Raw genomic sequence first — 18,392 nt, 5'->3', positions numbered from 1 at the left:
CTTGTACATGTGATTTATAGTTAGTATAGATAGTTTTTTATTATTATTATTACTTTTGATAAACTTGCAAAATCCTTTTGCAAAAAAAAAAGCTTTTTTCACTTTGTCATTATGGGGTATTGTGTGTAGGAAAAAATTAATCCATTTTGGAATAAAGCTGTAACATAACAAAATGGGGGAAAAGTGAAGCACCATGAATGCTTTCTGGATGCACTGTAAGACACCATGGTAAGCAGTCATGCCACCCTCCAAAACATATTATTAAATTTACAATAGATACGTAAATACATGCACTTACAGTCAATGTAAATAGCTTCCTGAAGCCTTCCATTTTCCAACACATTTACTGTGTAAGACGCAGTAAGTGCATTAACCTAATCCCTCCTATCTGGCTTGCAGCTCTCCAAATAATTCAGTGTACACATACACAGAGGAGCAGAATTGAAGATGGACGTGCACATAGAATTTACCAGCAGCCTTTGATCTGAAATGGAAAAATTATCAAGTCAACTTTAATTAAGAGGACCTATTGACGATGATGTTAAAGTTCATCTTGCATGTTTGGCTATTATGGATACTTTATCCAGGTAAACATCTTACGTGTGTGTGTCTATGTTAATATTAAGTGCAAATATTTAACTATAATAGCCCCAAATAGAGGTAATTCAGATAGAATTCTATATGTTTGTTCATGTTGTGATCTTACCTGATGTTCATATTTGGAAATGCAATGCTAACTCCTGTGACACTTGTCATAAAACATGATGTTAATTGATTTTGAACTTCAAGTAATGTCTTGTAATAATTCTTGCAGCCACTTTCTCCGATAATTCCACCAGTGGGTGCGAACAGCAGCCATGCCAGAATGGCGGCGTATGCGAGGGCCAAAATGGAGATTTCAGATGCCTTTGCTCCAGACAGAGCCAAAATGGCCGCCTGTATGATGGGGAGACCTGCACAGTTGCACTTTCGGGCTGTGATGGTGAGCAGTGCGAGAACGGAGGTACATGCATGCCACTGCTTGTGAACAAACAGCACACGTACACATGCGGCTGCCTTCCAGGCTTCACAGGCCCTAAGTGTGAGATCAGCACCGTGTTTTCATTCGAGTCCCGCGGCTACTTGGTCCTGCGCTCGCCATTTCTCCCCCCAGAGGTCCCCCTTAATGTCACATTCAGCTTCAAGACAGGAAGGTTGGTCGGCACCATGGTAGAGCACAGAGTGGATGACCTGATCCTAAGCGTAGAGCTGACTGACGGACGTCTCTGCCTCATCAGCCTGAAAGGTCAAAGGTCAAGCACGATTGTTCAGCAGCTGCCAGTGTTTGTGTCTAACAACAAGTGGCACAGTGTGGAAGCACTGCTGGGCAGCGAGGTCAGCCTGATCAGTCTGCTCTGCACAGAGGGAGGCTGCAGCAGCAACGCCAGCACCGGCATCCACCGGGCGGAGCCGACACCTACACTCCAGCCAGTAAGTGTTAATCACAGCCTCGTCATAGGATCAGCCGGGACGAGCAGGAGACTGGGCATAGCAGTGGAACATGGACACAACCTGGAAGCATTTCTGGGCTGCTTCAGAGATATGTTTGTGGACTCACATCTGGTGGTACCGACAGAATCAGTCCAGGCAAACTTGACTTTTGGATGCAATGACAAAGACAAGTGCGATGACAGTCCATGTCAGAACCGGGGGCGTTGTGTGAGCAGGGGCTGGAGAGGTTACATGTGTGAGTGCCAGAGACCATATGAGGGAACCAACTGTGCAGAAGGTACGATGTGAACACACTAACTGGCATTTCATCTAAAAAAAAAAAAAAAAGGATTTCCTTTTCTCACAAAATCACAAACTACAGACAACATGCACAAGAAAATTCTGAAGTTGCAAACTCTCAGCACAGCTACTGATGACATCTATGGAAATGTACCGTTTTGTTCACTTCAGTATACAAATAATGAATGTTTATGAGTTCAATGGTACGAATATTTCACCTCATGAAATATTTGTTCCATTGAAAGAATGTAAATACATTCATTATTTGTTTTATATAACAGCTAAAACACATCCTTGTCCTTTGATATTGTATTAATTTATAAACAACAGAAAAGGGACTTACATTTTGGTGCGTCACTGCTGCTTTGACATTAACAATCTAACATGAACTTTAAATAGGAGTCCAAAAATAATTCTGATGTAGTCCATGATGCCGTGCACTGATTTGGTGCACTTCCAAAAAACAAAAAAAGGGAAAAAAAAAAGACTGTACTTCCTCAGTGCAGCGAAAAAAAATCACATGAGAAATTAGCTTTTCATTCTAACTTCCTCCTAACAGCTCGTCATGCCTCCAGACTGCTTACAGCACAGTGGATTTGTTTGTGTGTGTGTGTGTGTTAGAAGAATTAGCATGTCATTTAGCTCCTTCAGATCGTCGTCCGTTAGCAAAACAAACTCCGCATGTTTAGCTAAACGCTGCCAATACTAGGTGGCGGGGTTTGCAGTGTGCAATGGTACAAAATGTATGGAATCAAATTTGCACCGTAAATGGAACCAAATTGCACACTAAATCCCATGCAACACAAATGGGACGAATAATCCATGTCATGTGACATACAAAGCACCAATCAAATCACAAGGATATACATCCAAATGAATCACTGAGTCTGGATTGTTTCACAAAGATTGGAAGGCATTACTGAGGGTGTAAAATCTCCTCCTGTCCTTGCAGAATATGCACATAACCAAAGAGAATAATATGCTACCTCCATGCCAATTCCAGCCTCATTTGTATAAAGATAAAATCTGCTTTTGTTGCATCATAAGCAGGGTCCGTGTTATCTGTACAATACATTATTTGTCACACTGCATTTTTATTTGGGCTTCAGCCTGAGATGTACATACTGTTGGGAAAGTGTAGGTACACGGACCCACAACAGGGGGCGCAAATGAACGGACAATGGAGGAAGTCAAATAACAACACTTTACTGTTGTGAATGGGCACAACAAACACAACAGATTACAACAATGGACAAAAAGCCAAATCACAAAAGGTGTCGTGTGGGCAGGCTCGAAGATAGGAGCCACACGATTTCCTCCGCCACCAGACCCCGGGAATACTGGAGCCGCCAAGTCCCGAACTCCCAGGTGGCCACTGCCTCCGCGTGTCGGACCTGGTACTGCTGGCGAGGAACAAAGAAACAATTAAATGTGGGCGCGTTTGCACCCAGCAATCCGCACGGCAGGAAAACTACCTCCACCTCTCGTTGGAAAAGGAGTCTGTTATACAACGCACAAAAGTCACAAAAGGTTACTGTCACACAGTTAGCTGAGAATGTTACCTTCCAGGTAGAACGATATCTCGGCAAAGAGGTGGAGACGTTGTCCTGCTGATGTACCCCTGCTGATCAGATGATTGGTAACAGCTGTTGCAGGTGATGCGTGACAGCTGTCACCCTGGCTGCTCCTGTGAGGCGGCTGCGCCCTCTGGTGCCTGGAGCCCGCACTCCAGACAGGGCGCCCTCTGGTGGTGGGCCAGCAGTACCTCCTCTTCTGGCGGCCCACACAACACATACTGTACTAAAAATGCTTGAATCAAAGATTTCCACAGTTTGGGTCTGGACTCTGATCGTGTTGATCTATAGGACAGCTGTACACTACACGATAATGCAATATGAATGTGCATTACACTAGGATCATAGAGAAATGCACACCAGAATGCAATGTGTTCAGAACAACCATGGTGGGACTGTGCATATTGGTTCAGATCACATCACAAAGGTTCAAGCATGTTCAAAATTCCTGGATTGCATCATAAAGTGTGTTCCCGGTGTTATATAACTATTATTAGAAGCAGAGACACATACAGATGCATCCAAAGGCACGCCTTTGTACCCAAGCAAAATGGGAACAGTCAAAACAAAATTCTAATTCAGTTACATTTGTTCCACAAATCTGATTGGTTAATCATGTGAGATTTCAGGCCAGAAAATATCGCGTTGACGGTGGCAAAATATTTGACCGTTTCACATTTGATGTATTACTGACCACGTTGCTACACAGATATCAATAATGGCGCTGTCAGATGAGAGCAAGAGAAACTAGTGCAGCGACGACGATGCCGAAATGGGTGAATTTAATCTATCATACAAAAGTATTGATGTGGATTCTGATACAGAATTACTCAATGCAGTTGATGAGTTGGAGAAATCTGTGGGTCTGCTCACAGAAATTCCAGTTTGGCATGAAGATGCTGTTGCTACGGTAAGCTTCGCCGACTGAATTACTTACAGATAAATAAACGGTGCAAATGATGGAATTTGATTAGAATGGGAATAACCCCCTTGTGTCTGATGATTTGCTGACGTTAATGCTGGATTATGGTCGCAAATATCCGTGTTATTGTTTGAGTTTTATTTTATCCGTCTTATCCATGTTGAGTAAAACTCAACTTGCGCCCCTAAAGTCCAGCATTAATGTCCACAAATCATCAGACACAACAGGGTTATTCCCTAAGTATTCCATGTAGTAAGTCTCTTCAGCTGCTCCCTTGTTTTCACTTGGGGTGGAGCTACATGTGGATTTGACACAGGTTTTATGCCAGATGCCCTGCCTGATGCAACTCCACATTACATGGAGCAGGATTGGTGTTTGAAACGGGAACCTTCAGTACTGAAACCAAGCGCACTATCCACTTGGCCACCACACCTGCCAAAAAAAGGTATTCCATAATGGTGATCAATGGTGTGAGATGGACATGAACAGTTCCATTGTTGAAATTATGAATGAGAGCAGGTGAAGTAAATATAAAATAGCTGCATGCCTTTAAAGGACACAACTTCCAAGGTGCACACATGAAGGTGTTCAGCTTTTCAAAATGCTGTTACATGCATGTAATATATAATTCATTAATTCCCACGGTTTGATTAATTTGTGTACATGACATAAATAAATAAATACTTTAGCAGCACATTCATCCAAGTCACTGGAAAAGCTGCTGGCTGACATGGATATTTCTCTGACCACATAAAATCTGTGCATGATGTCATTAAATAGGAGAAACAACTATCTTGTGCACGTGCCGTAGCATTTTGAGTGCTCAATCTAACATGTCCTCATTACCTATTTATTTCTCTGGATCACCCACAGATAGGACAACCTGTGCAGCTGCTGTGCACCCTTTGGTGCACAAATACAGGTGTACTCTGTGCACCATGTACTGCAGTTCTTCTGCGATATGTACTGATAATGTTTCAGTGAGATCAAATAAAGAGTTTGATGAACACTGCTAATAATTACCAAACAAATTATACGTAGTGTGGACAGCACACACCTCTGCCCAGGCTGCTGCTATTTCCCCCCCCCCGGTTCTTTCTGTAACACTGTCCTTCAGAAAATATAAGCCCGAACTACTTCGCACTTTTAAATTTATTCACAGTGAAAAAAAAAATAATATCAGGCCTGGATTCTGTAGAACTTCTCTCGCAGACGAGATCCGTCCTTACAGATTCCCAAAAAAATGGACACAAACAGTTTTTATAAAACATTTCATAGGCATGACACAGACGGACCTTATTTTACAAAATTCTTTCCTTATACGAGGGAGGTCATTCGAGGGAGATCCAACCCCCTGACCTGGACTCGCGCAGTAACGGAACATATATGATTTATAATGTAACCTAACTCTCTTTGTCCTAAATGGTAAAAAAAAACTGGTTAATTCCGGTTCGACATGCACATACCAACAGAGAACAAAGGAAAGTAAGAATAAGAGTGAAAACTAAGAATACAATCCTAAGTAACTACTTTAATACCAAAACAAGTACAGAAAACAAATAAAGAAAACCATAATTGAACACACAAATATATCTAACACTGCTAATCTGATGAACCACCAAATCAACATCACCATACATATCAGAATTGAAAGAAATTTCCGAAAACACTTGTTTCAGATATCTTGCCAAACAGTGAGAAAATATGTTTTCTCATGTACACATTAAATTTTACAGTGTTAAATAAATACAGCAGCAAGTCTATATAGTCGCACTCAACACTATTATGGTGATAAATCAACTCTGTCTTAAATCAAGTTGATCAATACTATAAAGGTAATTTACATGACGGAGCTCCTGTAACGCTGTTGAATGGGATTATATTCATTTGCTGCAGTGCTGCACTACAAACTGTATTGTGTGGGTGAAAAGAATGTAAGAATATGATTTCCGTGTTACATATGGGCTGATATATTTGCAAAAGGGTAACTGATTTGTCACTATTTCAGCTATGCGTTCAATCCATGTTTCTAATTTGGACTCACTAGATCTGGACATTATCTAGATCTGCACGTACGTAACTAGTCATTGAACACAGCAATCTACATAATCCTCATTAAAAACAAATAAAAATCCAATATTTCCACATTATTCTTTGGAAAATGAATGACATTTTTTGTTGTTGTTGCTGTCTTTTAAAAAGAGCCTTATCTTGAAATGTAAAAAAGAAAAAAACAAAAAAATGATTCCTGGGTTTTACACCTTTGGCCAGATCAGCTTCAAAATTTAATCACCTGCTCCGCTCCCCAAGGCCGACCTTTCCACAAAATATGATTAAAATCTCTTTCAAAACCTTTGAAAGAGACAAATGCCAGTGCAAGTACAACCTCGTCCACAGATGGAAGTAACAAGCCAGCAATAGAACAATGGCCATTATCACAGTATCTATTTACAATAATAAATCAATGAAAACAATTGAAATAAAAAATAAAATAAAATAGTTTCCTTTACAAAGGGAGGGGGATGTAAATTCAGTTGCTAATAATATCTAGTTTTAATTTAATCAGGTAAGTAATTGACAAAAGGGTTTTGGTGAATTAATGTGCTGACACATCAGGTAAGAATATGCATTTTGAACATGTCTGGTCTCTTTCTTGTTTCTTTGCATCCATGCAGAGTATATCACTGCTAGGTTTGGAAGCAAGGACTCTGAGAGTTATGCCATCTTCTCACTGGATGATTACCCAGGCGATATTCTTACTGTATCCACATTCATCCGCACACGACAGTCCAGTGGCCTCCTCCTCATCATGGCAAACAGCACCAGCCAGTACCTCCGCCTGTGGCTTGAGCAGGGTCGGGTCAGAGTTCAGGTCAACAATTTTGAGACCCTGGTTGGACGGGGTGTGGTTAACGATGGCCATTTCCACTTGGTGACAGTCAAGCTGGAAGACAAGGTAGCCACCTTGTTCCAATCATCCCAAAACCAAGGTTCTATGCCTGTTAGGCATGTCCAAGCCCACCCCGGGGACTTCGTCTTTGTTGGGGGGCTACCCAATCAAAGAGCATCATCCTCGTTTGGTGGCTACTTTAAAGGATGTATCCAGGATTTAAGGATTAACAACAATCGTCTACAGCTCTATCCATTGCTAACTTTGGTGAAGTCTTACAAGTTGGAGCAGCGTGTCAATGTTGCACAAGGATGCAGCAGTGACAACGCCTGTGTGGTGAGCGTTTGGTAGAATGCGTTTATATTGAGCACAATCTACAACAATCAATCAATCAATCAACTTTTTTCTTATATAGCGCCAAATCACAACAAACAGTTGCCCCAAGGCGCTCCATATTGTAAGGCAAGGCCATACAATAATTATGAAAAACCCCAACGGTCAAAACGACCCCCTATGAGCAAGCACTTGGCAACAGTGGGAAGGAAAAACTCCCTTTTAACAGGAAGAAACCTCCAGCAGAACCAGGCTCAGGGAGGGGCAGTCTTCTGCTGAGACTGGTTGGGGCTGAGGGAAAAAAACAGGAAAAAGACATGCCGTGAAGGGGGGCAGAGATCGATCACTAATGATTAAATGCAGAGTGATGCATACGGAGCAAAAAGAGAAAGAAACAGTGCATCATGGGAACTCCCCCACAATCTACGTCTAAAGCAGCATAACCAAGGGATGGTCCAGGGTCACCCGATCCAGCCCTAACTATAAGCCTTAGCGAAAAGGAAAGTTTTAAGCCTAATCTTAAAAGTAGAGAGGGTATCTGTCTCCCTGATCTGAATTGGGAGCTGGTTCCACAGGAGAGGAGCCTGAAAGCTGAAAGCTCTGCCTCCCATTCTACTCTTACAAACCCTAGGAACTACAAGTAAGCCCGCAGTCTGAGAGCGAAGCGCTCTAATGGGGTAGTATGGTACTACGAGGTCCCTAAGATAAGATGGGACCTGATTATTCAAAACCTTATAAGTAAGAAGAAGAATTTTAAATTCTATTCTAGAATTAACAGGAAGCCAATGAAGAGAGGCCAACACGGGTGAGATATGCTCTCTCCTGCTAGTCCCCGTCAGTACTCTAGCTGCAGCATTCTGAACCAACTGAAGGCTTTTTAGGGAACTTTTAGGACAACCTGATAATAATGAATTACAATAGTCCAGCCTAGAGGAAATAAATGCATGAATTAGTTTTTTCAGCATCACTCTGAGACAAGACCTTTCTGATTTTAGAGATATTGCGTAAATGCAAAAAGGCAGTCCTACGTATTTGTTTAATATGCGCTTTGAATGACATATCCTGATCAAAAATGACTCCAAGATTTCTCACAGTATTACTAGAGATCAGGGAAATGCCATCCAGAGTAACGATCTGGTTAGACACCATGCTTCTAAGATTTGTGGGGCCAAGTACAATAACTTCAGTTTTATCTGAGTTTAAAAGCAGGAAATTAGAGGTCATCCATGTCTTTATGTCTGTAAGACAATCCTGCAGTTTAGCTAATTGGTGTGTATCCTCTGGCTTCATGGATAGATAAAGCTGGGTATCATCTGCGTAACAATGAAAATTTAAGCAATACCGTCTAATAATACTGCCTAAGGGAAGCATGTATAAAGTGAATAAAATTGGTCCTAGCACAGAACCTTGTGGAACTCCATAATTAACTTTAGTCTGTGAAGAAGATTCCCCATTTACATGAACAAACTGTAATCTATTAGACAAATATGATTCAAACCACCGCAGCGCAGTGCCTTTAATACCTATGACATGCTCTAATCTCTGTAATAAAATTTTATGGTCAACAGTATCAAAAGCAGCACTGAGGTCCAACAGAACAAGCACAGAGATAAGTCCACTGTCCAAAGCCATAAGAAGATCATTTGTAACCTTCACTAATGCTGTTTCTGTACTATGATGAATTCTAAAACCTGACTGAAACTCTTCAAATAGACCATTCCTCTGCAGGTGATCAGTTAGCTGTTTTACAACTACCCTCTCAAGAATCTTTGAGAGAAAAGGAAGGTTGGAGATTGGCCTATAATTAGCTAAGATAGCTGGGTCAAGTGATGGCTTTTTAAGTAATGGTTTAATTACTGCCACCTTAAAGGCCTGTGGTACATAACCAACTAACAAAGATAGATTGATCATATTTAAGATTGAAGCATTAAATAATGGTAGGACTTCCTTGAGCAGCCTGGCAGGAATGGGGTCTAATAAACATGTTGATGGTTTGGATGAAGTAACTAATGAAAATAACTCAGACAGAACAATCGGAGAGAAAGAGTCTAACCAAATACCGGCATCACTGAAAGCAGCCAAAGATAACGATACATCTTTGGGATGGTTATGAGTAATTTTTTCTCTAATAGTCAAAATTTTGTTAGCAAAGAAAGTCATGAAGTCATTACTAGTTAAAGTTAATGGAATACTCAGCTCAATAGAGCTCTGACTCTTTGTCAGCCTGGCTACAGTGCTGAAAAGAAACCTGGGGTTATTCTTATTTTCTTCAATTAGTGATGAGTAGAAAGATGTCCTAGCTTTACGGAGGGCTTTTTTTATAGAGCAACAAACTCTTTTTCCAGGCTAAGTGAAGATCTTCTAAATTAGTGAGATGCCATTTCCTCTCCAACTTACGGGTTATCTGCTTTAAGCTACGAGTTTGTGAGTTATACCACGGAGTCAGACACTTCTGATTTAAAGCTCTCTTTTTCAGAGGAGCTACAGCATCCAAAGTTGTCTTCAAAGAGGATGTAAAACTATTGACGAGATACTCTAACTCCCTTACAGAGTTTAGGTAGCTACTCTGCTCTGTGTTGGTATATGACATTAGAGAACATAAAGAAGGAATCATATCCTTAAACCTAGTTACAGCGCTTTCTGAAAGACTTCTAGTGTAATGAAACTTATTCCCCACTGCAGGGTAGTCCATCAGGGTAAATGTAAATGTTATTAAAAAATGATCAGACAGAAGGGAGTTTTCAGGGAATACTGTTAAGTCTTCTATTTCCATACCATAAGTCAGAACAAGATCTAAGATATGATTAAAGTGGTGGGTGGACTCATTTACTTTTTGAGCAAAGCCGATAGAGTCTAATAATAGATTAAATGCAGTGTTGAGGCTGTGATTCTCAGCATCTGTGTGGATGTTAAAATCGCCCACTATAATTATCTTATCTGAGCTAAGCACTAAGTCAGACAAAAGGTCTGAAAATTCACAGAGAAACTCACAGTAACGACCAGGTGGACGATAGATAATAACAAATAAAACTGGTTTTTGGGACTTCCAATTTGGATGGACAAGACTAAGAGACAAGCTTTCAAATGAATTAAAGCTCTGTCTAGGTTTTTGATTAATTAATAAGCTGGAATGGAAGATTGCTACTAATCCTCCGCCACGGCCCGTGCTACGAGCATTCTGACAGTTAGTGTGACTCGGGGGTGTTGACTCATTTAAACTAACATATTCATCCTGCTGTAACCAGGTTTCTGTTAGGCAGAATAAATCAATACGTTGATCAATTATTATATCATTTACCAACAGGGACTTAGAAGAGAGAGACCTAATGTTTAATAGACCACATTTAACTGTTTTAGTCTGTGGTGCAATTGAAGGTGCTATATTATTTTTTCTTTTTGAATTTTTATGCTTAAATAGATTTTTGCTGGTTATTGGTGGTCTGGGAGCAGGCACCGTCTCTACGGGGATGGGGTAATGAGGGGATGGCAGGGGGAGAGAAGCTGCAGAGAGGTGTATAAGACCACAGCTCTGCCTCCTGGTCCCAACGCTGGACAGTCACAGTTTGGAGGATCCAAGAAAATTGGCCAGATTTCTAGAAATGAGAGCTGCTCCATCTAAAGTGGGATGGATGCTGTCTCTCCTAACAAGACCAGGTTTTCCCCAGAAGCTTTGCCAATTATCAATGAAGCCCACCTCATTTTTTGGACACCACTCAGACAGCCAGCAATTCAAGGAGAACATGCGGCTAAACATGTCACTCCCGGTCTGATTGGGGAGGGGCCCAGAGAAAACAACAGAGTCCGACATTGTTTTTGCAAAGTTACACACCGATTTAATGTTAATTTTAGTGACCTCCGATTGGCGTAACCGAGTGTCATTACTGCCGACGTGAATTACAATCTTACCAAATTTACGCTTAGCCTTAGCCAGCAATTTCAAATGTCCTTCGATGTCGCCTGCTCTGGCCCCCGGAAGACAATTGACAATGGTTGCTGGTGTCGCTAACTTCACATTTCTCAAAACAGAGTCGCCAATAACCAGAGTTTGATCCTCGGCGAGTGTATCGTCGAGTGGGGAAAAACGGTTAGAGATGTGAACGGGTTGACGGTGTACACGGGGCTTCTGTTTAGGGCTACGCTTCCTCCTCACAGTCACCCAGTCAGCCTGCTTTCCCGACTGCCCGGGATCTGCCAGGGGGGAACTAACGGCGGCTAAGCTACCTTGGTCCGCACCGACTACAGGGGCCTGGCTAGCTGTAGAATTTTCCACGGTGCGGAGCCGAGTCTCCAATTCGCCCAGCCTGGCCTCCAAAGCTACGAATAAGCTGCACTTATTACAAGTACCGTTACTGCTAAAGGAGGCCGAGGAATAACTAAACATTTCACACCCAGAGCAGAAAAGTACGGGAGAGACAGGAGAAGCCGCCATGCTAAATCGGCTAAGAGCTAGTAGCTACGCAACCTAGCGGATTCCTAAAAACACGCAAAGTGAATAATTTAGAGGTGATTCAGCAGAAGGAGTGCCCCAATCAAGGCACCAAACAGGCCATGAAGCAGCACAGGCAACGCATGACAACAGCGAACGCACGACAACGGTGCTAAAATAAAATAAAAATCGACTAAACACGCTGTGGAGCAGCACAGATAACGCACGACAACAGTGCTAAAAAAAAATAAATAAAAACGAAAGCGTTAGCAAGCTAGTTAGCTTGCCAACGCTGATGAAAGTTAGCTGATAAAAGTGCTCCGTCGCGATGTTTCGACCGTTAGAGGTCTTCCTTAGGCGTTGGAGCACAGTAAAAAAGTAAAAAAAAAAAAAAAAAAGTAAAAAGGTAAAAAAGTAAAAAAGTCTTGAAAAAGACTGTTAGTTCAAGTCCAAAGCAGCAGGTAGCAGTCTCTGTGTAAACAGTCCCAACAGAGAGCCAAAATTCTGATGCAATCTCACTCCGAAGACCAAGTCAGCAAAGTCCCCAACACAACACTCTGATCTGATTCTGTTGACAAAATATACTTCGGTACAGTTCACCTTCAGTTTTCATATTCACAAACAGGTTTACAACCTACCTGATTGTAAAATAATTCAGTCATAGTTCCTTCTTCTTAAAGTCATGGTAGGAAGATTGAATTGATGTCATACATGTTATAAGTGGACAGGGTGGTGTTACCAAGTTGTAGTTGTACATGGTTTGGGGTTACGGGGTCTTTCATTGATGCTGTGTTGCAAATTAATGCATAGGCTTGCATGGGATGAAGACCAAAGAGAGAAAGAGAGAGAGACTGGGTTGGAATACCACTCAGGCTACCTGTCTGTGTGCTTGGATAAGACACTTCATCTACATCAGTTTTGTCCAAAGACATTCCACAAAGGGCCAAGAGGGGGCAGGTTTTCTTTGCAGCCACTGTTGGTTAGGGTTTGGGTTGGATTTGGCTGAGTTAGGGTTGATTTAACTAAACTCATATTTAAGATTATGGTTGGGTTAGGGTTGAGTTAGATTGGGAAAAAGGGGCACATTAAGTGTATGAAATGAATGGGCAGCATGGTCCTCGATTATGTTTATCCATAAATTTTTTGTTGACCTAGAAGAAAATACAATTTTTTTTTAAACAATGTATTTTATATTTATGTATAGTGAAAATATATGTGACTATCTGGTAAGGAGTCAGAGTTAGTTTAGGGTCAGAGTAGGGTTAGGGTTAAGGCTGGGTTAGGGACAGGGATAGGTCTTGTGTCAGGGTTGGCTTCGGGCTCCCATATTTATTGCTTTATTTTCCACAATCATTTCCCACAGGTTCTTTAAGTATTCACATTTCCAAAACATGACACCAGGAAAAGTAATAAAACTGATTCAGTAAAAGCAGAATAAAATCATCTTGGTTTTATCACTATGGAACTGCCTCCATTTTCTCAAATCAAACAAACCCTGGGACAGATGTCTGACCTTACTGGGCTTTCAAACATTTTTATTACAATTGATTGACAGCCACTGGTCCAAGATCATTGTGACTGAAAGCTGTTGAAGCAGCATCCTTCCAGACATTGGCTCCATACTGCACCAAAGACATAATAAAATATTATATTATAAAAAACAGGTGTAGCAGGATGAAGATCCTGGGTCCTGATTGAAAAGATGTTCCCGCTAGCTTGGCTAATGGGGAATTCCCCTTTGGCTGACCTGGTAGAGGAATGGTCTTTAGTGCGAGCCGTCCGGGGTTCGATCCCACCACTGTCCCAGTCACAAAGGTCCTACGGTCACAATTGGTGTTGTCGGCAGGATGTGGGTAGTCACAGAAACTGCTTAAATGCACCTGTGACTTCGGGACGAAGTCAGAAATGGTGGGGAGATATGTAGCAGGATGAAGATCCTGGGTCCTGATTGAAAAGATGTTCCCACTAGCTTGGCTAATGGGGAATTCCCCTTTGGCTGACCTGGTAGAGGAATGGTCTTTAGTGCGAGCCGTCCGGGGTTCGATCCCACCGCTGTCCCGGCCACAAAGGTCCTACGGTCACACAAGAATCAATTCTTTTTGAACAGGATTTTAATACACAATCACAGATGCCATGTTCACAGCTCTTATTTACTCTTATGGAGAGGAAGACCGTATACACATAATTTTGGTGTACAGTAAAGTAATTATCTAAAAGACAGCCCAGTTTCATGCATTTTTGTGACACTTTTCTTTTTTTACTATTTATAATCCTGCCTCTTCTCCAAACTCTAACCATAACGTGCCTCCCTTCCCTTAACCACAGCCCCCCAGACCCCCGCATTTCGTGCCCCGTCACGAAAATGGGGCGCTTTTCGTGACGGTGCCACAAACCATAGATTAATTTACTTTTCGTAATGCCATCCCGAATTACCGCAAGATTTTTTTGTGTCTCAATTCCTAAATTTTATTGCTAAAGTCTGAAGTGTCAACATGATTATAGGAACAGTTAAGAGTTGAGTACCTTGTACACAAGGAGAACTTTTTGGCACAAGAGTAAAACCTCTGTGAAGGAATCACTATCAGAATTCCTTTATATTATATTGCTCGGTATATATCATGTAATGGTGCTTCTACATCTGGGAGAAAGCATTATTTGATGGGTGTGTTTTTCCCCAAACAGGTCAACCCCTGTCTCAACGGGGGCGTGTGTTACTCCATGTGGGATGACTTCATGTGTAATTGCCCCCCCAACACTGCAGGGCAGCGCTGTGAGGAGGTGAAATGGTGTGAGCTGTCTCCGTGTCCTGCTGCCACCGTATGCCAACCTCGCGCACACGGCTTTGAGTGTGTGTGTCTTCCTACTCCTGCTTCATATGTGCTTATTTTAGAAAGAACACTGTCTTACAAAATAGAATACCGTGAGATAACCCAGAGTGCTAAGCAGGACAAAGTGAGGATTTATGACTTAAATACCTTACTGTGTACAGGCACAGATGCCATTTTCACACTGAACAAAAATATAAATGCAACATTAAGCTCACATTTTTCATGAGCTGAACTCAAAGATCTAAAACATTTTCACAAACAGATTGTTCACAAATCTGTATAAATCTGTGTTAGTGGGCACTTCTCCTTTACCGAGATAATCCATCCCACCTCACAGGTGTGGCATATCAAGATGCCGATTAGACAGCATAATTATTGCACAGGTGTGCCTTAGGCTGGCCACAATAAAAGGCCACTCTGAAATGTGCAGTTTATCTTTGTTGAGGGTGTTTGGGGGGTACAAAGCCAGTCAATATCTGGTGTGACCACAGTTTGGCTCACGCAGTGCAACACATCTCCTTCACATAGAGTTGATAAGGTTGTTGATTGTGCCCTATGGAATGTTGCTCCACTGCTCTTCAATGGCTGTGCAAAGTTGTTGGATATTGGCAGGAACTCGAACACGCTGTCATATACGCCGATCCAGAGCATCCCAAACATACTGAATGGGTGATGTGTCTGTTGAGTATGCTGGCTATGCAAGACCTGGGATGAAATCTGGGATGTATTCAGCTTCCAGAGATTGTGTACAGATCCTTGCAACATGGCGCTATGCATTATCATGCTGCAACATGAGGTGAAGGTTGTTCATGAATGGCGCAAAAATGGGCCTCAGGATCTAGTCACGTATCTCTGTGCATTCAAAATGCCATCAATAAAAAACACTTGTGTTCGTTGTCCATAACATACGCCTGCCCATACCATAACCCCACCGCCACCATAGGTCACTCGATCCACAACGCTGATGTGTGGATTGAGTGGAACGTGATCAGCAAACCGCTCACCCACACAATGCCACACACGCTGTCTGCCATCTGCCCTGAACAGTGAAAATGGGAATTCATCCATGAAGAGAACACCTCCCCAACATGCCAGATGCCATCGAATGTGAGCATTTGCCGAGGATGACGAGCATGCAGATGAGCTTCCCTGAGACAGTTTGTGACATTTGTGCAGAAATTCTTTGGTTCTACAAACTGATTGTTGCAGCAGCTGTCCGGGTGGCTGGTCTCAGACGATCTTGGAGGTGACCATGCTGGTTGTGGAGGTCCTGAGGTGGTGTGGTCACACGTGATCTGCAGTTGTGAGGCCGGTTGAACGTAGTGCCAAATTCTCTGAAACACCTTTGGCGACGGCTTATAGTAGAGAAATGAACATTCAATTCATGGGCAACAGTTCTGGTGGACATTCCTGCAGTCAGCATGCCAATTGCACACTCCCTCAAAACTTATGACATCGGTGGCATTGTGCTGTGTGATAAAACTGAACATTTTTTAAAAGTGGCCTTTTATTGTGGCCCGCCTAAGGCACACCTGTGCAATAATCATGCTGTCTAATCAGCAGTGGTGGGCACAGTTCCGATAATCCGATAACAGATAATTATCGAAGATAATGTTTTCATTATCGGATTATCTTTTTAGATAACTTTAAAAACCATTACCGGACTAATTATCTTCCGATAAATTTTTGTCCGATAACTTTTAGACCGATAATGTAGTAAACCAAGCTGAACAGCAGCAAACATTTTTAAAATTTAAAATCAGTTGAGACCTACCTGTTAAAAGTTTCATAATGGATGTATAGTTCTACCCTCTGCAAACAGAAGAGAGCTGCTTTCAGGAGAAACCACTCTATCCTCTGCAGGCAAAGGAGAACTGGTCACAAAAAATCATTTCTTTTAACACTGTACTGACGCTGACAATATCACCCAAATCATCCAGAGGCATACATTTTTAACTTATGGTTCAAATTTTAACCAAACTAATTTTGGACAAATTATTTAAAATTACTGTCATGTCTGAAGTTTTATAAAGTGAAAATATCAGATATATGTTTTAGTTTTAAAGTAATGTGCTAATTTTTATGGTTTTGTGAGCACATGCTGTGCCTAGCAGTGCATTATGGGTAGCATAGGGTAATCTCAGTACGTCACGACAGGACAAATGCATTTCAGACACTCTGTTCAGGCTCCACGGACAGCAGCATTAAACACTAGTGCCTAAAATTCTCGTGAATATATTCTCTGGGTTTATAGATGTTATTGTATTTGCGTTTGTTAAATTCCACGCATCTTAAATGTAGCAGACACGGATTATCTGGAATTTTGTTTTGGCAAGTTTTCAAGGCCTCTATTGCCATCTACTGACCAGTAGTGTTCATGGCAGTATTCGTACCCTAAGTACTAAGCGTCTGAGCACCAGTAGGTGGCAGTGTTCTATTTATTTTGACCCCGGTTATATCAGATGGTTGTCATATCAACTTTTTGGCTTTGCAAATGGATTTTTTTTTTTTTTTTTTACAAATTAAGTTTCAAAACAAAACAAAACAACAACAACAAAAAAAAAACCATTACAAGACAGCTCTGCTGTGTTTGCACATGCAGAGTGTGAGCGGTTGGATGCTTGTAGCTCTTCGGCAACAGGAAACACTCACAACGGCCGACCAGAATAATATCAAACAGGTTTGATTTTCATTCGACCATACGATCGGCGATCAGGAGGTGGTCGTGAGATGTTAAACGCAGCTTGTTACTCCATGTACACTACACGATGCAGGACGCGTGATTAACCTGAAACTCGGTCCAAAAAATTCTCGCACGAATGAAAAATCATCTGAAAAAGGCCCAAAACTCGCACAGTGTAAACCCAGCATTTATGTGTAAAGACAATATTGAGTGCACGTTTTACAACATCATAAAACGTGCGCACATCATAAAACTAATAATAAAATAATAAAACTAATAAAATGAGCGCACATTCTCTCCACATGCAAAACATTTTGCGATGACACTTCCAGGGCTCCGTAAAAATGCCTGTTTTTACAAATAAAAAATGAAATATTTTACAAAAGCACATTTATCTGTAAACACCCACACACGACACACGTCACATTAACGTATTGGTAATAATGATTATAACATAATGAATGACTGAACCAATCAGTGTTTAGCAGAGGCACTTTTACCCAGAATCCTTTGTGATCTGTCTGTGTTTGTTTCAAAACCTCATAATTAGTGCACTGTTCAACATTAAAAGATATATTGTTATGTGGGCCGCCCGAAGAGGAGGTACTGCTGGCCAACGCCAGAGGGCGCCCTGCCTGTAGTCGGGTTTCATGCACCAGAGAGCGCAGTCACTACCCAGGAGCCAGGACTACCAGCTGTCACAAATCATCTTTTTTGACTGTGCCGTACGCACATGATCTTTTTCTGAGTGTTTGCAGGAGATCCTGGTGACTGCTTTCAGCTGGTGCTGTGTGGTGCCTGTTGAGTACTATGATCTTGCTGACGTTTTCAGCAAAGATCTGGCACTCACTCTACCCCCGCATCGACCGTACGATTGTGCCATTGATTTAATCCCGGGTGCTGAGTATCCGTCCAGTAAACTGTACAACCTCTCATGCCCCGAGCGAGAATCAATGGAGACCTACA

At 41.8% G+C, this 18,392-nt stretch overlaps 1 protein-coding gene across 1 annotated transcript in view; it reads left to right on the top strand.

Annotated features, from left to right (window-relative positions):
* The first annotated feature begins 363 nt into the window (after positions 1 to 363).
* The window catches only part of LOC117521597 (protein crumbs homolog 1-like), a 33,696-nt gene continuing 15,667 nt past the window's right edge, over positions 364 to 18,392 (top strand). Inside the window, exons 1-4 of the mRNA XM_034182926.1 lie at positions 364 to 587; positions 815 to 1,768; positions 6,942 to 7,492; positions 14,598 to 14,763. Of these exons, the coding sequence (XP_034038817.1) occupies positions 536 to 587; positions 815 to 1,768; positions 6,942 to 7,492; positions 14,598 to 14,763 (1,723 nt within the window). The 5' untranslated portion in view covers positions 364 to 535. The remainder of the gene's footprint in view (positions 588 to 814; positions 1,769 to 6,941; positions 7,493 to 14,597; positions 14,764 to 18,392) is intronic.

This window comes from Thalassophryne amazonica, chromosome 12, assembly GCF_902500255.1.
Source record: "Thalassophryne amazonica chromosome 12, fThaAma1.1, whole genome shotgun sequence".
Classification (NCBI taxonomy): domain Eukaryota; kingdom Metazoa; phylum Chordata; class Actinopteri; order Batrachoidiformes; family Batrachoididae; genus Thalassophryne; species Thalassophryne amazonica.
Note: the sequence above shows the minus strand (reverse complement) of the source record. Positions and strands in the feature narration are given on the sequence as shown.